The sequence below is a fragment of the Vanacampus margaritifer genome, chromosome 3, assembly GCF_051991255.1.
Source record: "Vanacampus margaritifer isolate UIUO_Vmar chromosome 3, RoL_Vmar_1.0, whole genome shotgun sequence".
Lineage (NCBI taxonomy): Eukaryota > Metazoa > Chordata > Actinopteri > Syngnathiformes > Syngnathidae > Vanacampus > Vanacampus margaritifer.
The window spans coordinates 18,811,065-18,835,468 of record NC_135434.1 but is presented as its reverse complement, the minus strand read 5'-3'; the positions used below and the strand labels follow the sequence as shown (position 1 = coordinate 18,835,468).

The window sequence follows — 24,404 nt, the reverse complement described above, 5'->3', positions numbered from 1 at the left end:
TCCTTCTTTCCAATAACCCAGGGGTGCTCAAATTCGGTCCTCGAGAGCCCCTATCCAGCCTGTTTTCCATGTTTCCTCCCTGCAGCACAGCTGAATCTAATGATCAGCTAATCAGCAAGCTTTGCAGTAGCCTGATAACGATCCTGATCATTATTCAGGTGTGTACGTGAAGAGAAACATGGAAAACAGGCTGGATGGGGGCTCTCAAGGACCGAACTTGAGCACCCCTGCTCTAACCTCTCTGCTCCCTTCCTCTTCCACGATTTCTTGCGGCAAGGACCCATTTTGTTTCAAATGTTTATTCAAGAATTTATGGCTTGCATGACCAAACGCAGAGATCTAGCAGCCCGTCAAATTTAGAGTCCATTTAAAAAATTTGTAATCTGTTTCGTGGGCGTTGCTCGGAGAACGTCATGAGAGGGCCGTGGCAGCCACAGGGGGAGAGGCGGGGTTTTACTTTGACTTCCGGGTAAGAAAAATAGCCACCGAAATAACTAAATATTTCATAAGAAATTACATTGCGATTGTGTCAAAGGTAAGATTTCACATTATATGCCTATAGTTAACTGTGGAAGGGCTTAAAATAGCATGGTGTAGTCCCTTCAACATTTGATGGTTGAGCATACCGGCATTTGTACACAAGCAATGAAAAAGTCAGCTATGCTAACCTTAAAGGGAAGTTCAACCCAAACATTTTCTTTACAATAATATGTTATATGTGCCCTCACTAGTCTGAGCAAGGTAAGCAGCAAAATCCATCCGTTTTAATCCATGTCAGTGGGCGGCCATTTTGCCACTTGCTATTGACTGAAAATGACATCACAGTTGCTCAGGGCTCAGGTATTGACCAATCATGGCTCAACTTGCAAACGTCACATGACAAAACTCAGAAAACAGGTGAGCCATGGTTGGTCGTTAAAGCCGTGATTGGCCGTTACATGAACTCTGGGCATCTGTGATGTCATTTCCAGTTGATAGCAAGTGGCAAAATGGCTGCCCCCTAAGATGGATAAAAACGAGTGTATTTTGTTGCTTAATTCCGTTTCCACAAATCAGAATTCCGTGTTTAAAATAGTGTATATATTAATTAAATGTATATTATAAATTAAGATTTTTTGGGGATTGAGCTCCTGTTTAAATTGAAGGTTGGCTTTTTAATATTCTCAATTTGTAAGATACTGATTTTCAAATAATACATTATTTTTTTCTGACCAAAATATGAAAGAGCAAATGGTGACAACTTTTTGTCTTCATAGTGTAAAAGTGTTACTGACTAGATGTTATTGTAGGTCGTCCTCTATGAACCGAAACGTAGCTAGCTAACACTGCGTGGCTAGTTTAGTTAAACGTTTGGCTTCTTCTACAACACCAAATCACCTGGGTCAAAGTTCATCTGACCCAACATGAGGGATTCATCCAATTGTACAGTCCATGTAATGCAAACAAAGTGTGCTTAGTGAAGCGCCATCCATGTTTACTGTACACGGGAGCTTTTGTCAGATGTATTTACTCAGTATTTTGCATCTTAGACGCTGCCTATCAACATAGATTACACAAACTTTGCAGGAACTGGTCCATCGCCAGATAGAGGCTTAATGTTACTTGCAGAAGTTGGCAAATGAATATTAACATGATTAATTTGTCCCTTTGAGAAAAATAATGAAGAGCAAATGTGGCAAAAGTACTCAGATTCTGTATTTAAGCAAATTAACAGATACTTGTCTAGGCTTTTAGAGGTAGACTCAATTTAATTTAAGATCACAAATCAATTAAGGGCTTAGCTGTGCTTGACTTTACACCTGTCTAATTACATCTTTTTAATATCATGTACACTCTAAAAAGAGAATTGTTGAACCAATTTAAGATTACAAATGGAATTATTGACCAATTTTAAAAAAATCGCCTGAGTTAGTAACACATGATTGAATTAAGTTAATCCAAAATAAATATGTTAAATTTAATTAATTATGAGTTCAATAAAATATATATTTTCACTTTGAATTCATGTTGGATTCATTTAATATATTTTGGATTAATTTTGAATTAATTTATTTCAGTGAATATATTACGTTTAATGGACTAATAATGAATTAAACTTAATATATTCACTTTGGATTAACTTAATTCAATCGTTAATCATTAATCATCAATTGTTACCAATTGAAGCAATTTTTTAAGTCGGTCAACAATTCAATTGGTAATCTTAAATTGGTTCAACAATTTTATTTTTAGAGTGTAGGCTGAAAAATGTAACGACTATTTTGACAAAGTTAGGTTTAAAAAGTATGTTTTCAAATGAAGAGAGTAAAAGTGAAACATCATCAGAAAAATAAAGTAAAGATTTACTTAAGGACAGTAAAACAGATGCGATCTTCAATATTTCCCACCATTGACAAACATGGCTCCTCTTGTCACAGCACTCCGCCTGTGGGGATCCTCACCTTGCGGTGTTACACGTGAAGAGATTTTGTGACCTGGCTGTCAGATTGATAGTGGAGATTTAGTGCTGGAATGCTTCAAAGCGTTGACGACATCACATGCTTCTTTGCTCGGAGTCGCCCTTTCACAGTGAGAACATACGGCGTTGCGAAACAGCAGAAATGATTACTGGAGAGTTTTCGGAATCTGTGTAATCATGTGACTGTACAGTCGGTGAGTGGAAGCCTACATGAGTGCGGTGACGAGCTGTCAAGGAGATACAGGATGAAAACACGTCCAGGTGGCACTTGCAAGGAGCCGCCAGACAAAGCCTGAGGACTTGGGCGAGGTTTACGCTCCACTGTGCTAAAACGCAACAGCCACTTGTTATTGTACTTTTACAGGAGCATTACGATTTTTATTTTTTACTTCATTTGTTTATTATGAATTCAATGCTGCTGCAGGTTATTGATGTTGCCAGGCAATATTTGTGTGTGGCCTGTCCAGTGGCTACCACCACCGACTGAAGAAGCACTGTATTAGATATACATTTCATTAGAAGGATTCAATTTAAATAAATAATATATTAGTTGATTATGTTGTTACGAATCACTGTGAGACATATTTTTTAACTGAACCGTGATACAACATTGTTGATTTAATTTTTGACTGAACTAGTAGTAATTGGTAAAAATTGTTTTTGGTCCTGGGCTAGGTTATCCTCAGTTGTATAGTTCATTATTGTACTTTCAAACCCGTGTGGTAAATTCAAAACCTTTATTTAATGTAGATGCCAGACTTGATCTAGAAGTAAACAAAACCATAATCTTCGGCACTGTTTTCATAGACAGCATGTGAGCTCATTGTGAAAACAGGTGCATCTTCATATTTTGCATCATGCTGGGCATTCCGACACACCGAGGTATTTTCTGTTGCACGCTCATGGTACGCCTGACAATTTGGTGACTGAAAGCACGCAAGGACTTCAGACCAAGTGAAAGCAGGTCTAAGTTGTGGCGCAGGTGGTGCAACATGATTTTGGTCAGGCACACGGAGGTCTGCTTGGAGTTTGCACTTTACATTCTTTGATTTTTATTCATGGACTCCAACGAGTCTATTTCTGTTTCCACAATGTCAAAAACTGTGCACGCCTCTCCTGTACCAAATGTAAAGGGAATGAGAGGAGCAGCTTCCACTGGCCAGGAAATAAATTGACTGTTTTCACTCCCACAATGGTACCTGCGTCCGTCTACGAAAATACCAAGAGAAAGAGAACCATGCAGACAGTTAGACTGCACATTATGCTAGTCTTACACTGGACACAAATATACTGTAGGGCGCCTTATGTTAGATTAAAAACAAAAATAAATTATGCATCTTATATAGACATATACTGTATGTACAGTATATACTGTATACAGTATATAAAACACATCCACCACATGTGGAACCAAGTTGTGACTTGTCTGTCTCTGTGTAGTCTTTATGCAAGTCCATTCATTTTGTCAGAATCTGTGCTGTTGTAAAAATTGAATACGGCACAGGGGACCTCCCTTTAAGTCTTTGGGCTCTATATTTAAAGATTGTGGTAAAAATGGCTGCATCTTGATTTTCATGCCTTGTTTGGGAAGTTGGCTCTGAACCATAGTGGGTGTTCTGGCATACCATGGGTGTTTCCTTTGACATGGGCCCGGCTCACCGGACAATTTGGTGACTAAATGTCAACTAAACTTGATACCTTCTGGAACCACGTCTAGTTATTGGCACAGGTAGTGTAATGCGATTTTGGTGAATTTGATCAAAGTGCAGACAGAAAGATTTGGAGCTACATGGACACGTGAGATGGATGTCATTGTACATCATTCATAAATATGACAACAATGTGGATTGGTCACAATCACTGTAGTAATAAATTCATCCACCCATTATCAGAGTCGCTTATCCTCATGAGGGTCGCGGGCATGCTGGAGACACTTTATCATAATTATTATATTGTATTTCTTAATATTTGTAAAATCTCTGAATGCGGCACAGCTATGGGGCAGTAGTTGATAGTTTCAGCGACAAGGATCAGGGTGTAAGGTGGTCTCCAAGTACCCACTTCAAAGATCTGTGATCTCCATGACCAACTTCACATCATCCGCCCGACAAATCAAGTGTTCATGTTCACGCCCACAGCGGCAGTAAACAGCCATTTGTAACTGTGCCAAGCTATCATCGGCTGCGAAAATTCCAACGCTTTGTCCAGCTTGCCTCCATTCAGAGTTAGATAGCTGGCTGCAAATTCTTGCACTGAAAGTTCAATTTTAACCTCTTAAAGTTAAAGAAGGAAGCAAAGTTTCTACTGCACATTTCTCCTTTTTTATTATTAAGGCTGAGGGTTTTAACAATGTTAAAAAGTGACCTTCTTTTTAAACATGTATGGCAGTTATTGCCACTGATGGTATAGGGGTTCCTATTCAGTTACACTGTGAATGCTGCCTGTCTCCATATTTGCCCTGTGATTTACTGGCGACCAGTCCAGAGAGTAGTCTGCCTTTTTCCCAAATTCAGCCACAATTGAGAAAATAGAAGGATGGATGGTTCTGAATGGTACAATATAATACAGTATAATTTCTTCATGGCAACATATATAATATATGTTATTGTTGTGTTATAAATATGTTATTATCTTTATTATTATTATCACTCTTGTCATAACTCCTCTATTTACATCTACTTCCTGATAATGGTTCGTTTGTTTCACTCGTGCTGTTTTTGTTTACAGTGTCCACATTATGGCACAGGTAGCAAGGTTTATCATAAACAGGAGACTGACGTCCTCATCTGGCCTCTCGGAGAGTGAACCATGTCAAGCTGCTGTCAGTTTTCAAATCTGTGGGTGCTTATACTGTATTCTCTGTTGTGAAGGATTTGTGCATCACTCAATTATTTGCCTCATTTGACAGAAATGATTCAACCTCCTTCAGTAATTATGAAACTGAAGAAATATGATACTGATGTAGTCTGAATAAGGCAATTTGTTCAATGTTATCAGGAGAAAGACATTGTTTATTCATCAAACCAGTCAACTTTGGTCAATTAGCAACTTTAACATTTTGAGAATGCACATATGACAATGACATCAAAGACTTTATGGTCTGTACGAAATAAATAGCACATTGCTCATTTACAGCTTGGCTGGGAAAAAAAGGGTTAATCTTCATATTAAAATGGCACACAGATAAGTTGTGAAATTGTGAACTCACTAATTGCTCAACAAAAAAAAGTTCTCCTTTTTAAATAAAGCTTTTCATTTTTAATATGTACCTTCAAGAGCCTGTTATAGTTAAATAAATAGAATGTTTTCCATTTTTAACATGCACATCCAATTTGCCTCGGAAAAGTATTTACATTTCACTGATCTGACTAGTCCGTCCACCATATTCTCCACTATTTTAGTTTTTTTTTTTTTTTTTGTCCTCTTAACGCTTCTTTCTCACCACAAACTCTCAAACATACACAAATGTACAGCCACGCTTCCAGACATGCTGCACCTATTTACTATTAACACAATATCTAGTACCTATCCATAGTGATCAAAAAGCTAGCGGTAAACATTGCCAACAATGTAGTGTTAAGAAGAAACAAAACCAAACACCTCATCTTAACCGGGGGGAGACGAATTAGAAAAGTTTTGTTCACAATTGATCATGCACTGTATAAATTGACGCTGTTATTTGGTTTGAGAGTGTGTCACCGGCTTTAATAGCTACGTGTGAACAAAAAAAAAAAAAGAGTAATACAGTATCTCCTGTTAGGGATAAGCCATCCTATTGAATGGTTTCTAACAATTAACAAGTCTTTTTGTCCCAGGAATCTTCACTGTCCTACAAGTGGTTTTGCAATGTCGGCGTCCACACATAACCAGGACGCTTTCTTCTGTCGTGTCCGTGCTTGTGTACAAACTCCCCAGCGCCAGGCTTTAGGTAGGGATGCGCAGTTTGTTCTGTGCTGTTTTTCCATTTCTTTTCTCTGTCCTTTCATGACGCAAAATACGAGTTTTGCATGGAGTACAGGCGGTCGATTGGGTTTCCCACGCGGGCCTGCATGGAGTTGACTTCCGAAGACGCCATGAAGCAGTCACTTAGGCTGGTTAAAGATGTGTCACTGTCTATGTCGTGGAATGCAGAATCGTTACCTGTGTGGGAGAAAAAAGTACAGGAATCTGTCACCGCTAAGAAGTAGAGGGAAAAACAACAACAAATGCAAAATCAATGTAATCTTGCAACTGATGATAGCGTTGGGAAATTAGAATTACTAATCGTCACTATGAGAAATTGCGTTTTTGTGTCATCACAATTGTGAAAATGGTTTCCTCAGATATCAAAACTCACTTTTTGCTGCCCTCGCTGGGACAATTGTGCTTTGTGAGGGCGCATGTAAACAAGGGGCATCCTCCTAAAAGATCTGGCTAATAGCAACTGTTTACGCCTTTCATAAAACCTCAACATGTTATTTCTCTAAAGGGAATAGTTAACTTTATTACACTCTGGATCTTAATGATAGTGCACAAAATGGGGACAGTGTTTTGAGACATATCTTTTAATGCCTTGCCAATATTGTTCTTTTCCCCAAACCGAAGGAGAGTGATGAGACCGGGGATTTAGGTTCTTACTATCAAGAAGAACTAAATGGAGGCAAATTATAAGGAAGTTATGAACTTGAGGAAATGGTCCCTCTGGGGTTTGTTGAGGACATCACTCCGAAAAGTGTTATTCCAGTAACATCCTGTGGATTAAAACTTGATTGACTGATATGATCCCCCTCCTCTCGTTTGCAATTTAATGTCTTTGCAAAATCTGTGAGTAGTTGCGCTCGCGTCCTGATGTGCTGGCAGATACGCCCCCCCAGTCTTTGTTTGCGTTCGAGCGCCGTCTCCTCACACATGTTTTCAACCGCCAACATCATCAGCAACGGGATGTTTCAAAACTTGGGGGCAGAGATCTTGAAACCACATGATCCCCAAAACACAAACACGTATGTGTATGCTTGTGTTATCTCATGTGGGAGGAGAAGCTGCTGGCACTTAAATCAGGTTGCTGTGGCTTGAAAATATGTTCCACGATGGGGGAGCCATGAGATTGATCAAGGGGGGAGAGGGGGGGGGGGGGGGCAGACATGTAAGCGGGGGGTTAGCGAGTATACTGGATGCTCACCATATGGGTTCATGTGGTCCCCGGGCATCTGTGGGGGGGTGAGACCCTGTTGGAAGGGGTCTGTGCTATAGCCATTCTGATCCATGGCGACCAGCTGCTGCTGTGGCGGAGGCAGAGGTGTGAAGGAGCTCATCATCCCCTCCATTCGATTTGACATTACTTCTGCAAGAAAGTGAACACACGTAAGGGCAAAATTGCAAAATGTTACAGACATGTAGATGGCCTTGAAAGGAAACAAATGATGTATTGATTCAAGATGATATATTTCCTGTGTCTTTTTTAGAGGCACTCATTGGAATTCTTTATTTTATTTTTCCAATTCAATATTTCAATCAATGTAATGTTATTGTAGAACACAAAACTTTTTATACTGTAGTAAATGTTTACATTTTTTAGTATATTGTACACAACATTGCAATATCTACATTTTTTAAATAGTTTTAATAACAATATGCTCCCTATTACATCCTTATAGTGATTTTCTATTTCTTTTTGGTCCAAGTTACGCAATATGAAGAAATCCTTTACCCATGATACAGAACTTTTTACATTGGGGAGACTTTTACTCTTACTTTTACTCTTACTTTTACTTTTACTCTCTCTCTGTCTCTCTCTCTCTCTCTCTCTCTATGTATTAGGGGTGTGCATCTCTCAAGGAAAGACAATCTGCTACTGTTTCCGTTACGTGGGGTGTGAAACGATTCAAGGTTGGTTTGATTTGAAAGTGGAATGATTCAATTCAGTTTGAATCAGTGGGATTATAATTCCATTTAATATGGTACGGCTCAGTTCAAGAGGAGATGATACAATCATATTTTTGTTGTAATTTTACATACATTTGAATGGACTTGCCAGTACTGTAAAATGTGCCATTTCCTTATGAGACATATCTCTCCAATAAAAGATGATTAGATACGTGTCTTGATTTATTTCAAAGTGGAACAATTTGATTTGGTTTGGTTCGATACACTCACATTTTAAATCAAAAAACGATTTTTCGGGTCAAAACTGTTTTGTTACACCCCTAATAAATACATGAATGAATAAATAAATAAATATCCTATTATTTGGATGTCATTAAAGGTGTAGAATTCTGTAATGATTTATTTAGTCATTCTACTGATACTAATGAAATGGTGAATAAAAGGTTGAGTTCTTGTGAGATAGTGACAACCTCCAAATTCCTAACTGGCTGGCATGCCTTTGTTAGTGTTACCTTGGAAACCTCCTGAAACACACTCCGGTCACAGCCCTATGTTGCTTTTTCAAACACTGTTCTTAGCAAAGTGACTGATGAAGGCACATTTCAAGTCCAATCTCTGGCACTCATTAATGGAATGCTATCAATCCCCCACATTCTTTAACATTGACATTTGATTTCAAAATTACATATAACAACTTTAAAATTACTTTTTGTTCACACTTTAGAAATGTAACACCATATTTTTTCTTGAGTGAATTAAACCTAATTGTGAATAATAAAGAAACATAAGGGGAAGATCATTTTCAATTCAGCGCTTCAATGATATTTTAGTGGTACTTTAGTGCGTCTATGTTATATGCTCATCATGTCTTGACTTGTTCACATAAAACATCCTGCATGTAATATCTCTGTCATAAGAACATGATTAAAATGTAAAATTTAATGTAAATATTTATAATTATTTTCTTCATTAGAAAGATTGTAACTTATGGTGTTGTGTGTAATGTGTGTAGTGTGAATAAAGATAAATATTAGCATGGCATAATAACACATGATCAGATCCATACACACACTTTTGTGTGCTGTTGATTATGTCTATTGAAGAGAATAAGAATATATTCTATATTATATGATATAATATGCACTGTATATAATATTATCTTATAAAGGAATAAGACGTTTCGATTCATTCAAAACACAAGATATACAGCACTTGAGAATGAAAAGCTCCTCGTGTGTACTCAGTCGCTACCTTGCCCAAGTCTCTGGGAATTCTGTTGTTCTTGTTGTTGCTGCTGTCTTCTGGCCAACTTCTTCATCTAAACGAAAGAGTCAAAGTTGTGAGGAACTCCCAAAACTAACATGCGCCCTTTAATTTACAAAGGATGCTTCACGCTCTTCACCCTGGCGTGAACTGCATGAAATCTGTATCGGAGTGCATTTCATTGTCAAGTATCAAAGGATTTCACCAGATAGTCATCGGCCCGAGGGAGGGCGTAGACATTTAGTGCATCAGTGCGCTAGATTTGCAACTTCAAGTGATATTTCTTTTCTTTTTGCACTCGTGAAAGGAATGCAGTGATAACTTTAACACGCATAGTTTTGGTGATTTATTCTCTGGGCTCTTTCTGTAAATTCAAGATGGAAAAGGGCTGTTTCGTACGTACGCAAATTGTTTTGTTTCTCCCACCTTAGCTCTCTGGTTCTGGAACCACACCTGGACCACCCGGACACTGAGTCCCGTCTCCGCAGCCAACGTCTCCCTCACCTGAAGACAGTAATTTTGAGCATCATGAACAGTGTGCCATTTGATGCGTTTCTACTTTTATTACATCAGCTTCATATCTCAATGGGTTAAAATGAGACTTGCAGCTTATTTGGCTCTCTACTACGCCAGTGGTGATCAAAATGAATGAAGTTAATCGATATTATTGTTGCTGTGATCCAAATGCATCCCCACATACCTTCCGGCAAGGTTTTGAGGACACCTCAAAGGAGGCCTTGAAGGCTCGTCTCTGCTGAGTGGTCAAAATGGTCCGTGGTCGTTTGGGTCTCCTGGGATCCTTGCTGTCATCCCCTTTTCCCGGGCCTCCGATGCTTCCTTTCTCAGGCTTGATGTCCAATTCCTCTTCGTCACTTTTTTCTGCAAAAAGGTTTGCATCATCAGTTTCTGTTTGAACTAACGACACACTTTGGTCAGTGACAGCTTGAAGGACCACTATTTGGTTCTTCGCTCTTCCAGGAGATTCACACACCACCACAAATGCATAATCAAAGGAGAAACATGTGTTTTGAATAGGCTATCAATTAGTTTCAAAAGAAAACTGCCACATGCATGATTGCACTCACACAAGTCGGCAGCATGCGCTTGGGGTGCACAGTGAAGTATGTACATTTGTCACTGAACTGGACACTGTGTCACTTCTAACATATTGCCCTCAGCTTTAGCTGATTTGCACAAAATCAATCTCTGATAAGAATACTATGTTAAGTGTAACAAAGGCGATGCTTGAACATATGGGGAATACATCTTCTATAACAGCGGCTCTGAACCCCACCAGTTTCCATTCACCGAACACTTTATTGAAAAATTATATATATATTTTTTTCAAATTTGAAGACATATTATTAGGTATAGGGTTTACTGGTGAACAAAATGAACAGGGAAAGTTGCCTTTTCTTTACCTTGAATTTAGAAAGTGTTGTGTTCTTATATTCCCAGTTAGCTAGTTGTGCTGGTCTAGAATTGCTCAACTTGGCATTGCAAACAATGCAGCATAGGATGCTGACTCCCATCACTCAACTCAACTTTATATTTATAGAACACTTTATAAAAAAACACTGTTGTTTTCTCAAGATGGAACCCAGGGGATACAATGAAAACAGCAGAGGCCCCAGAGTTGAACCCTGTGGAACACCATATCTTCCGTTCTACATGTGAATTCATATTGCACATATTCGTCCGACCACTTCCTTTTTTTGGTCGACATAGTTAGTATGAAGGGAATACAATAATAAAGAAATCATACAACGTACGATCACAACAGTCACAAGTCAACTACTGAGCACACCAAATTACCTGTAGTACAGACAGGCCAAGCAATGTAGCATGTCTCAGCTACAGCCTATGATGGCCAAGGGGGGCATATCATCACAAATCATATTAATCGAGTGTGTGTCTTGACCTCCACTGAACCCCTGAAATTGACTTACCAAACCCCTGGGGTTCGATCAAACCCAGGTTAAGAACCAATGTTCTATGATGAAGCATAAAATGGACACAATTGTAATAGGATTGTACCATTTACATTTTTTTTTAAAGCCCAGTTTAAATGGAATGAATCCAACCAAAATATTAATCAAGATTTTTTTCAGGAGAGACACAAATTATGTCTTAAATACGTAATACTTAGATACGTAACTAACTACATTTGTCCATTGCAAATATATATTCTTTTGTCCATCACATAGCGAGGTTAACCTCTGCTCATGTCAACATTTTCTCCATCTTGAAATTTGGAGACATGCACAAAAGCCTGCGTGATACTCCAGGACACGAGCGAACAAGGATGCGGCAGAGCAAATATTCCCACAAGTTGACAAAAGTTGACATAGGCACAGATGTATTTGACAAATTCCCCGCTTTTGTGCATGTTTAAATGTGAGCCAGATGGTAGTGAACAGTGAGACTTGGCGGGCTGCCTCATTGTGCGAGGAGGCTATAGGCGAGGAACACTCGAGCTGATAAGAGCGGAGATGCAGGCGTTCTGCAGAAAGGCCCCAAATCCCTCTGTCACTCACCATGATACAGTGATTTAATTCTTTCCAGCACCCCAGCCTGCCCACGCATGGAGAGCCATTAGAACAGAGGGGCTTGGCTGAGTCCTGGATCCACTTCCTACTGTATCATAAACTTGCGCTCCCTGCTCGAATTAGAAAGCTACAAAAACAACAGATCAAGTCATGTTGGAAGCTTTTACAGCAAGTGATGTCTGTTAAATTGCAGCTGGATAAAAAAAGGGTTTAAAAATAATAATAATTGTATGTCTTTCCTATACGGTCACGGACCGCATCTTGAGGTATACCTGCGCTATCCAATACAAGCTTTATAGCTACTACAGGATTTTCTCAAATCTTTTGTAGGGGTGTTGACAAGAAAAAATGCATTTGGTGCAACTCGCAATACGGTGCACAATCTTTTTTGTTTCAGTTTTGTTTAGAATAGATCAATATTACTATATTAATCCTTTGGGGGAAGTTGAAGTGTCAGAGCAGCAGTATTCACACAGCACGTATTAATATACTACAGTATATACAAACGAAAAGAAAAACAGGACAGCACTGAGAATGAATTGAAATCATTAAAGATTCAGATTTAAAATGTGTTATGTAGCAAAAGGCAACCAAAATATTGGAAACTACAGCACTTCAAATTATAACCATACTAATTAAAATATTAAGACAATCTCACTGACCCCCCCCCCCCAAAAAAAAAATGCCTCCACCTACAAAAGTAAACATAACATGTTAAACTATATGTAAGGCTCTAAATATTTTTTCTTTGCAGAGCAGATTTGTGAATCAATGAGTTTCTAATTTTGTGAAACAATTTTGTTTTATTTCTATCTTTTTTTTTTTCAGGTAAACCCAGGGACCTGGAGCAGGGGTTTATGTAATCAATAAAAACATGACAATATAAAGAAAGGTATGTATTTCTTAAATTCACATTATGTAAAGCAGCAAACTGTATTTTCTTGTCTAGAAACAAAGCTGCAACTGATTTGCTGTGGCAACCCCTCGAGGAAAAAGCCAAAAGTTAAAGAAGATTGTGCAACCTAAAAATTCTAAATCAAAACACGGGAATCTATTGTGAAAAGGAACAAATAACAATAGCATTACTGATATTATAAATATTGATACTAATATACTTTTACCTTATAGGCCACTCATCCTGGCTGATTTACTGCATACCGTAAATTAATTTATGTCCGGATGTTGACCTATTTTAGTAAGAAGATTTTTTTCTCTACAAGACAAGAAAAAGAGCTCTACCTATTATTGGTTGCGAGTTCAACACATTAGACTGAGCAGATATAATAACTTCCTTGCTAACCATTCTCCACGTCTGCTCATTTTTGGCTAGTTGCTTACAGACCGCAATGATATTGTCCTATAACGTTTTTATTTTCATCACTTGTGTGTGACATAGTAAGGGGAGCAACTCTGCAACGTAGCCGCAAGATCTACTAGCTAGCTGGTGCGGCGCAAGTAGCTACTCGAGCCTCGATCGCGCATGTCTCCAGCCTGTGTGTCCTTCTCATTTTCAGATTTGCTATTCAATGTGTTTTGATGAGGTGCAAAATGCTCATTTTTGCTCGCAAACTGTGATACAAAACCGCTTATTTCAAGCCTTGTATATTTTGCTTGATGCTGTGAGCATACTTAATGTTGTGGTCAGTGTGTGCGTGTTATAGCATGTGAACACCACTTGACTCCAGTTCGAACCTTTGAGCTGGCTATCACTGCAATGGCACAGCACGCACATAACCCAACACCTCGGTGTCATGTGATGATCACACCAGGGTGCTGTTCTCACACTGCTGTGAGAAGGCGTGCAGAGCTCACCTGAGTCTGAGTCATCTGGGCTGACCGAGCTGAGTAAGTCCTTCTCTCTCTCGTAGTCGACCTTGCACAGCAGCTGACCCTCCTTCAGGACAAACTCGTCGCCCTTTCGCAGCTGGCGGTCGCACACGCAGCAGCAGAAGCAGTTCAGGTGGTAGACGCACTCCAGGGCTCGCATCACAAACTCTGTAGGGGAAATCTTCTCCATGCACCCGCTGCACTTGGTTGCAAACAACCTATGGATGAAAAAAAGAGATTTGTTTTTTCCTCCAAAATGCTGCTATCTATAACCATTATGGTATTTACCTCTGCTAACAACGTTGTTGTTTTTTTAAATCTCCCTATGTAGTTAATGTCCCTGACATATGGTCCATGAAACTGGGGAGGCACATACTCTAAGTCAAGGAAGTCTCATTAAATATTGTTATAGATATGGAAAAGATCCCAGAGTTTTTATTTCACTTTACTAGCTACTCATTTTGTAATTTTGATATAATTAAAATGTATTCAAACTACCCTTTATCACAGAATCTGTTTATAAGTAGAGGAGTTCTACACACACAAAAAAATGCTGGGTTGTTTTCCTAACCCACTGACTGGGTAGCTGTGGATTTTGAGCAGATTGGCTTACTTTTACCCAAGTTTGGGTTAATTACTTTGACCTAACAGACTGTGTTGAAAACTGGATTTGGTTGGGCTGAACAGCTGAAGCTGGTTGACCTTTTCGGCAGTTTTGTGTACTGAAGTTTAAGTAAGTTTGATATAACATTCTAAGAAGAGGTTGTTGGCAGCTGGATGGTTCAGTGAGTTACATCGCTGACTTTGGACACTGGTTTTGAGGTTAAAATCACGGTCAGGGACGGAAAATGAGTGGGATGCGACAGGAAGAGCATCCGGTGTAAAAACCATATCATGCAAGTGACTTGCTGTGGCAACCCCTGACAGTGGAAAGTTGCTGCTGCTTCTTATTCTTTGAAAATGTTTGTAATAGTGATTATTGTAAACTGTTTCATGGTAGCTTTAACACATCAGTACGGGCAGTTTTTTACGCCTTGTTGGATCATAATCTTGACCTAACGTGCTGGTGAAATCGTCAAACTAATTCACTGTTAGAATGAAGTGTTCTCTTCTTATTCACAAGTCAGGGAGAAATTGAATGTGAGATTAAGGTAATTGGTGACGTGTCTGCAGTGAAATGAACACCTGATGTGTCATGATGAAGAAGAATCTAAGCTGAAATGAAAAGCTCTAGATTTACCGTTGAATCTACGTTCACACACTTATCTACGGTCTTGAATTTTGGGTGTGACCTAAACGAGATCATGGATACCAGCAGTCAAAATGAGGGAACGCCTTGGGATCCCCCCCCCCCCTTGGGATCCCCCCCCCCCCCAGAAGAGTTGGAGAAAATAATTGGTGAGTGGCTGCTCCTGAAACTCAACAACATACAAGCGGAAGAAAATGGTTGGGTGGATAGTTCTTTTTTTTCTCTTCTTTGTTTTCAATTTCTCAGAGAATAATGCACAAATCAAACATACTGTCAATTCACTCTTTAAATCCATACTATTGTTCCGTCCCCAAGTGGGTCTGTTACTTTTATAAATGATTGACCAAATCTAAAGTGTTATTGAAGGTGTTCCAATTCAATGCTGATTCTATTTAGTTGCATTTGGCCTTGGCGAAGGTCTGTGTTCAACTGAGTGTTATGATTGTCTGTCCTGTAACTTTGCTTAAGAGGCTTGTGGGTTCAATAGAAATGAGGAAATGGTATGAGTATGGTGCTTTGTGTGACTCTGACCCAGAAAATTCATAATATCCTGGTAAATGTTAAAAAAGAGGCCAAAGAGTAATGACCCCAAACCTTGAATGACTGCGATCAGATTTTACTATGAGATACAATGACATGTTTGTTTCATACCAACAAAATTGTAAACGCATCAGATAATATCTCAGTGTCCATGATTCATTGCTGCCTGCCGGGTGTCACATCTTATCTAACGGTGTCTCTGTGCTGCAACCCCGCCTCAGTCATCTAATACCTCCATCTTCTTTTGTGGTCATTCAGCAAGATGTTTGCATTGTTTTATTGGTGACTGTGAGTCATTTAATTTGTGCTTGCTTGTTCAGATGAAGCCACCTAAGATGAAGCAAGGAAGCAGCGAAGCGCTCTTGATGTGGTCCAGCCGCAAAGCTGGATTTATTAGCGGCATCTTTGTTTGTCCTGGTCAGGAAGACAGCTGGCAGCCGCCTATCTATTTGTGGTGAACATCTATTTCATTGTGCGACGAAGGGAGGCAACAAGAGGACTATTTAACATCATCGACAGTTTCGGGGAAGGGATGAGCGATGGTGATGAATATAATGTGTAAATATGAGAAGAGGGTTTTGTCATGGTAATTTTGTTCTTGGTGCTGATTGAGTGCTGATAGGGTGCGTGTGTTTGTCTGTCTTAACACGTGTGCAAGCAGCACCGGGCAGCTGTATGCGTGCTGGAAACAAGTGTGGTTTCTATTGTTGTCTATACGCAGCTCTTTTGAAATGATTGCATCACTATTGCTCAATGGAACAAGCTATTTATGTTACCTTAATTACACATCAACAATTGATTGGTTATTTTACCAGATCAATTATAATCCGAATAATCTGTATTCGTCGGTGCACTGTATAGAACTTCTTTATATGTTATTAATCTTTCAGCCTTCATTCAGCAACAAACTAGCGCTAGCCAGTTTTTGTAAAATCCTATAATCTTTCTCATTTATTACAATAAATTAAGAAGATTATTATTTAACTATGGAAATACCTCAAGAGTAAAAAAAATAGCTAAAGTGATTTGCCAATCTGGATATATTTTCTCAACAAACCACCATTTCTGTCTGCTATAGATAAAGGGCTAAAAAATCTCTATATAAAAAAATAAAATAAAAATAATAATAATACTGTAATAATAATTTAAAAAGGGTAAAGAAAATAATTAAAGTGTCATCTCTGTCTGATAAAACTGAATATTCAGGGACTAGTTTGCCATTTTTAGAAGGATTAGTGAGTTACATGCTGGGATCAGTGGAAAGAAGTGATGGATCTCTCAAGACAAGTTCCCAGCTCTAATGTTTAGCTAATGATTGACGGCTTAGGCTAAGAAAGAGAGCGAAAAGTTGAGGAAATGACTTGTTAGCACGGTTTTGATATGTCCAGGATTGCGCATTCACCTACAGCCGCTCTCTCAAATCTTCTCATCTAGATGAAAACATTCTCATTCAGCCCCCTCTCCTTTCTTCTCTTCCGTGCACCGAGTCTAATCTTGTAAGCCATTATTTTTCTATTTCCCCTCTCTGTCACTTTGCATTATTTTTGCTGCTGTAATTCCTATTCGTCCCTTCTGGAATCTTCCTGTCCTGCTTTGTCCTCGACTCTAATCCGGACTTTCTGCCTGTTTTCAGGCCCTGGTCCCCATTCTCTGCGGGGTTCAGATGGAATAGCCATGCATGACGCCCCTTCTATGGCAACCACACCTCCACAGGAAGGCAACGGCGACTTTTCGGATGGGCAGAGAGGGCCTTTGAGAATCTGGCAGCAGAAGTAAATCCTTCTCTAAGGAACAAGGAGAATTAGCAGGGAGCAGTGGACTAGGGATTTAACCCTACCCCTCTCCTTTGAAAGGCACAGTCAGGCCCACTCCTGCGGCTCGCCACAATCAAACAGAAGAGGAGAGGGGAGGTGGCAGTGGGGAGAGCAGAACACAAACTCCCTGAATGACACAAGCAGTGGATTGTGGAGGAGCCTAATCCCACTTTAATACCTTTCCAAGTTCAGCTGCTAAAGAATGCTCTTTAAAACAACACCGCTGTGTGAGCAGTGAAGGTTGACCAGGGGAGGCACGCCATTCAACCTCCCCAACATTACCTGATTAGTGGTTTGAGGTCCGGGCCACTGGGCCAACGTGCCGGCGGGAGGCAGCGGAGAGGACATAAAAAATGATTTCATGTCGACAAGAAGCATAACTGTGGTAACGTTAGGCTCCATGCTGGGATGCCCCGCTTCAAAAAAGGAGACATTCGCTCAAAGTAGCCTTTCTGAATGCACGGCTACTGCAATTTTTATTAGCTGACTGATCGGTGTTATCATTTATTGTGTTAAATAAGTTAATACATGAACATTAATTCAGGTAGAACATTTAGTTTTGCTCTTCATAACCCTTTATCATTATATTGTGCAAGTACACTTTAAAAACAGTTGGGTCAAAAATGAACTAAATGGGTCAAGAATGGACTGACCCAACTTTCTTTCGTTTAGAGTTATTTAACCTAGAAAGTTTAATCAAATCCACAAAGAAGCGCACTTTTTTGTGGGTTGTTTTGTGGGTTATTCATTTGACCCCAGTTTTTGGGTTAATTGAATGACCCGATTGAATTGGGTCAAAAATGAACCAACCCAACTTTTTTAGTTATATAACCCAAAAAACTGGGTCGAATTAAATAATAATCCAGAAAGCAACCCATTTTGGGGGTTAATTGAATAATCCAATTGAATTGGGTCAGAAATGAATCAACCCAAATTTTTGGATTTGACACAACTTTCAAATTAATTAACAACCCACAAAACACAAGTTTTTTTTAGGTTGTTTTGTGGGTTATTCATTTGACCCAATACTCAGGTCAAGCTGTAGTGACAAACGTCCAAAGTGATTGTTCTTTTTTTCTGACATCGTGTCATATCCAACCTCTACGTGAACCACCTGACCGTGTGGACGCGCAGCTGCCTGCGTAACACGACTCCAAATGTCGCAGCGAGGACCACCAGCATCAACAATTCCCGTCCCGCCTTTGGCTTTCCTCCTCCCACACCTGAGCGCACGGATCAAGGGATGAGCTCCTCCTCTGTGGATCAATGGCCGCATCTCAAGCAGAGAGCTGTCAATATTTACCTTGACGTCCCCGACGGACTCATAAATGAAAGAAAAAGGGCCGATCTCAGCACATATCTTGCTCCCAGAGGACTCATCGTGTCCTTCTTTTTAATCCTGTGTCCACATACCTGTAATCCCTTGTCTGTTCTTTCTCAATTTATCTGTGATTGGGTTCATCGACTCTGACAGATTATCACACTGGTGGTACGGCGGTGTTTTTAGTAAATATAAAAAGACACAGCCAAGAGTAAAAAGTATTATATAGAAGACAAGGCCATCAGGGAGCAGCACTTATTTTGTCTGATGAACACTTCAGTCTGGCCAAGTGCAGCTGAGAGACTTCAGCATCTTCTTCCCCCTTTTTACAGGCACTCTGGAGAACTATGCACTCTCCCTTTGAACAGATTATAGGCAACTTAAAGTGTGACAACATCTTAAGCTCTCACCACATGCTGCCAATGATTTCCCTTCCACAGACATTACATTTAATGCTTCTGCTGCAGTGATAAGCATCAGGAGGACTGGGCAGGATGAAAGAAAGTGAGAAGCATAAAGAAAAAAGAAGGGGGACGGCGGGGTGTCGAGTTGATCATGCTACATTTAGCAACACGTGCGACACATTCGGATTTTGCTGACCAGTACTCCGAGAAATACCAAAACAGTTTCGGGAACAATACGCCTCGGCCTCTTATGTCAGCGACTCTCATCCGAGCCTGAGGGGATAAGGATTATCCCGGCAGCAGCTGTAAACTATTACTTTTAAGATTGTTTTGGCTAGGCAACCTGTGGCCACGCCAATCATGCTAGGGTGCGACATGATGACTGTGCGATCGGTCTCAATAAGGTCTCGGGACAGGATGGGTGACACGCCATCAGTAGTCCACTCACATTTCTTCTGTTTTTTGTTGTTTTTGTCTTTCCATTTTGCTAAAGATACATTTAGGGACAGTTTACAGCTTATTTTGGTAACTTTTCAGGCACATAAGAACATTTGAAAAATTGAAAAAGTGGTTGGACGTCAGCATTATTATTTTGTCAACAGTTGTCTGTGTCACTGTGCATGTGTGTTAGGTGTTAAGTCTCAGTTTCTGTATGAACAGGGACTTTTTCTTTTTGCTTTACAACGTTGCTGTTACCATGCAAAAGACACAAAAGAAAGCAATGTTCCAGTTATATCATTAAATGTGACAAATGGTATCTACAGGAACATGACGAGTTTCACTTAAATCCAAAACATTTGATTCATACAAAATGTATTTGTTATGTAGAGTTAGGTCAACCCTACTACGCTTAAAAAGCACCACAAATTAAGCTAATATGATGGTATCATTTCTTGCAGAGTGAATGGAAAAAATATATATTTCAAAAGAATGTTAAAGAGAGCTAAAACTAAAAAAAATTGTAACAGTATGTTGTATGGGGCCCCACTGGTCCTGATTAATATTGGGTTCATGGAACATGAGCTAAGCAGCAAATCCACTCTGACCAATCACGGCTCACCTGTATCCTGAAGCTGAGCAATGATTGGTTGTGGCAGCTGTGATGTTATTTTCAGTCGACAGCAAGTATAAAAATGGCCGCCCCTTCTGATGGATCAAAATGGATGAATTTTGCTGCATATTCCACAAACGCAAAATTTACCTGAAGATGGTGTTTAGACTAGCAAGGCTCTATAGAATATATTGTAAAGATAATGTGTTGAAAGAAAGAAAGGAAGAAAGAAAGAAAGAAAGAAAGAAAGAAAGAAAGAAAGAAAGAAAGAAAGAAAGAAAGAAAGAAAGAAAGAAAGAAAGGAAAGCTGTACTCATGAATGTCCCACAAAAATTGATACAATAATGTTGTCGGGATAAAATATCTCAGCGGCTGACCTTGTTTTATATTATCAGCATTTCTCTTTGGACTATAGATTCATGGAGAGTAATGAAGCCAAATAAAAAGTGCCATCCTTCTGCTCCCAAGGGCTAGCTCCAGTCAGCTCTAAAAGCTGCTTAATCACCAGCCCATGCTTACAACATTAGCATAATAATGGCCTTTAAATTGAGGCTCTTTGTTTTTTAATTAAACTCCCAGCAGGTAAAAGTAAAACACATTAACCAGAGACGTGTACACCGCTAATGGCCCAATGGTGCCTTCTTCATCACGCGGCTCTGGCCACGGGGTTCTACTCGTGCCCCTCCCTGGAGCGCAGCGCCGGCTCCCTCCAAAGCTCACCGGGGAGGAATGAGACGACCTGATTGCACTTGGCGTGGCGAAGATAATAGCGTAGACGTGTTGGAAGTGTCGGTGCACGCGTCCGCACCTGCCTTGCATCCAGGAGGGAGAACACTTAGGCGAAAAGCTGCTCAACGGATCTTAACTGAATCTGTAAAAACACGCGGCTAACAGTTAGTTTGGAACAAAGTGTTTTCCAGGATCATCTATCCCACAAGTCTGCTGGTGTGAAAATAAATATGGCCGCTTTAATTCTATGGCAGCATGAGCTCTCAAATTGAGGAATGTGCAGCTCCTGAGACGAGTCTGGGGCCAAACAGACATCTCTGTCTGATATCTGCGCATGGATACTGCACAGCTGCACAAAGAAATCCTAAACCTTGATTCATTATTCAAATGATGTCACTTTGGCAAGTGCGCTTTTCAGATGACACAAAGCCCTGCCTAAAACATGCAAATAGCTCACATGTAACAGGGTTAATCATGTCAAGTGTCTCATGCTTTGCAAGTTGAGCATGCATACGATAATGTTACACATGAGGCTCAGAAAGCGTTGCGCTGAGAATTGTATTGCAGCATCAAGTGAGCGGCTGATTCTCATTCACATGTATCTGCTAATGAGTCTGAAGGGAAAATGGGATCTCTCTCGCTCCCTCCCTCTCTCTTCTCTTTCTCCCTCTCCCTCTCTGAGGGTGGAAATAATCCTCCTACCAGCCACACAGGTAGAACAAAGCTGACAGAGTGAAAGGGACAGTGTACTGGGCAGCAGAGGAGGCTAAGTACACATCTAAATACAAGAGTAAGCAGACAGGCACATAGGATGCTGTTTGGACAGCTGGCGTTCCTGAGTATCTGAAATGTGTGGAACATCACATTTAAGCTCTTTTTTTTCACCACCTTGGAACAAACTGCATCACAGGAAATGATGACTGTAAAGTTTTTCAAAAAGAAAACATTGTCCTTACACTTATCCTTACACTACCGGTGGTAGTAGTAGTAGTAGTAGTAGTAGAAGTAGTAGTAGTAAAAACAAATAATAATAATAATTAATGGATGGGCGAGCACCAATACCAGGTATCAGTATCGGGTCAATACCCGGCCTTATTTCAAGGTTTCGGTTCACGCGACAGCAGCCGATGACCTCTTGTGGCCATTTTACGGTGAAGAATTGGAAATTAGGAATAATAGAATTTAAAATTGCCATTAATTTCATGCAATTTTAAGGAAAAATGCTATATTGGGATATATAGGTCTTATTTAAAAAAAATTGTCATTGTTTTTGAGGGGGGAAATTTTATGTATCAAAAGTATTAGTGGTATCAGCACTTGGTATCGGTATCAGTGACTACTAAGTTATGTCCTCGCACTGGTAACAGTCAGGAAAAAAAGTTGTGTCGAACATCCCTAATAATAATAATAATAATAATCGTCATGGGAACAATAATCATCAACATTATCAATAACAACAATAATAATTAAGGATGAATGAATACTGATACCAGTATCGGGCAGATACATGACATCATACATGGTATCAGTAGTTGAGTATCTTGAGGCCATTTCATGATCAATATCTAGAAATGATCAGAATAGAAAATTGCCATTAATTTCATGCAATTTAAAAGAAAAATACTATATTGGGATGTATAAGTCAGTCTTTAATATTATCTGTCAGTGTTTGTAGGGGAAATTTTATGCATCAAAAATACTTGTGGTGTCGGTACTTGGTATCGGTACTGGAGTACTCAGTTGAGTACTCATACTGGCATCAGTCCAAAATAAAGTGGTATCGAACATCCCTGATGATGATGATAATAATAATAATAATAATAATAATAATAATAATAATAATAATAATAATAATGGTCATGAATATGTATAAAAAAAGGTCACAAGATACTTCTAAGTACATGTGCAAGCAGTGATGATGTATTTTTGTATCCAGATTTTTCTGTTTGTCCTCCTCTTCCAAACTAATATGCATCAGCTAACAATTGAGGGCTTGGCCTGCTTGACGAGCCACTGGGAGCAATTGCAGCTTCTGAAAGAGCTGGGAGAGCACAGAGAGTGATGGCTACAATAAGGCTAATGGCTATCACATGTTATAGAGCTCTAACTGACTATAACTGCACAGAAACAACTTTCTGCAATTTCTGCCTTTACAACACAAGAGAGGCGTTGATTTATCAGCAAGCTTGTTTTGATATTGTAGCTCGCAGTGCTGTTGAAATGGACCATCTTATATGAGAAGTGTTTAATATTTTGGCCACGCCAACATTATTATTTAAATACATGTTCTGGAGTATAAAAGCAGCTGCTGAAAGCCAAGGCATAAATAATTAATTATTATCTATCAGACTCTAAGCAGCCAAACTAAAAAGAAAAAGCATGCATGGAATTGTTTTAGTGTATAATACAAAGTATTTTAATTGTATTCACTTGTATTATCTAAATGTCACAAAGCTTATAATTTACACTTCATAGTTTCATGATTAAACAATTTGGACATAATGTCTAATAATGAAAGTCAAATTTAGTTTGTTCACATTTTAAAGAAGAAAAACAAAGCGTTCTATATTGTTTATGATAACAAATAAACTTCCCGATTCAGTGCTGGAACGGTTAAAAATCAACATTTGGATTGGAAGGCTTTATAATTACTATTGACCCGCAGGTTCTGTGTATAAGAAATAAAACAAACAGTAATATGAGGTGTTCTAAAGCACAAGTCTGCAAATATGCAAAGACAGGGTCTGGTGGAGAGCATCGCGCTTTGGCTTCTTTTCTTCGCTCCTAATCTGGGGGTCTACACAATATTAAGACGGCTTTGGAGCCACTTGTGACCCAGCTGTGCACTAATGAAAAATTCCACAGTGCTGCGTAGAGGCCAATGGAGCTTGACCCCTTTCCACCACGAACCAAGCAATGTCCATCTTGAGGAGTTTACCAGTGCTGGAAGATACTGGATTAATCGGTATCAAAGAAGAATGGGAGACAATCTGGGAAAGGCTGTGAAAAGCCCCGATGCGTTCCCCCTCTTTTCTTTCTCCGCAACCTTGTGTTCTTCTGGCGTATTGGCGGAAAGTAAAGTGTTTGACCAGGTTTTAATGGGCTGAGATGATCTGGAGATCATTGTGAGGGACATGGATTGTGTGAGGGGGCTCTGTTTACTTAACAGAGATTCAGTCTAAGACCAAAATTAGTTTGAAGGGAGGGAATGTGAGGCAACCAGGAATTAGATGTTGCTCACAAGATCAGTGTTTGTATGTGTGTGATCGCGCTGCCCTTAATCCTACACAACTGCATTTTATATGGAGAAGTGTACTGGTTGCTGCAAGGTTATACG

At 39.5% G+C, this 24,404-nt stretch overlaps 1 protein-coding gene across 4 annotated transcripts in view; it reads right to left on the bottom strand.

Moving 5' to 3' along the window:
* Positions 1 to 5,448: 5,448 nt before the first annotated feature.
* The window catches only part of lmx1bb (LIM homeobox transcription factor 1, beta b), a 64,277-nt gene continuing 45,321 nt past the window's right edge, over positions 5,449 to 24,404 (bottom strand). For 3 of the 4 annotated variants that reach the window (XM_077562615.1, XM_077562617.1, XM_077562616.1), the window contains exons 4-9: positions 13,945 to 14,177; positions 10,284 to 10,462; positions 10,010 to 10,087; positions 9,572 to 9,638; positions 7,617 to 7,778; positions 5,449 to 6,598 (exon numbers count right to left, since the gene is read on the bottom strand). In XM_077562615.1, the coding sequence (XP_077418741.1) occupies positions 6,441 to 6,598; positions 7,617 to 7,778; positions 9,572 to 9,638; positions 10,010 to 10,087; positions 10,284 to 10,462; positions 13,945 to 14,177 (877 nt within the window). In that variant the 3' untranslated portion in view covers positions 5,449 to 6,440. The remainder of the gene's footprint in view (positions 6,599 to 7,616; positions 7,779 to 9,571; positions 9,639 to 10,009; positions 10,088 to 10,283; positions 10,463 to 13,944; positions 14,178 to 24,404) is intronic. The other variant, XM_077562618.1, reaches the window with a different exon arrangement.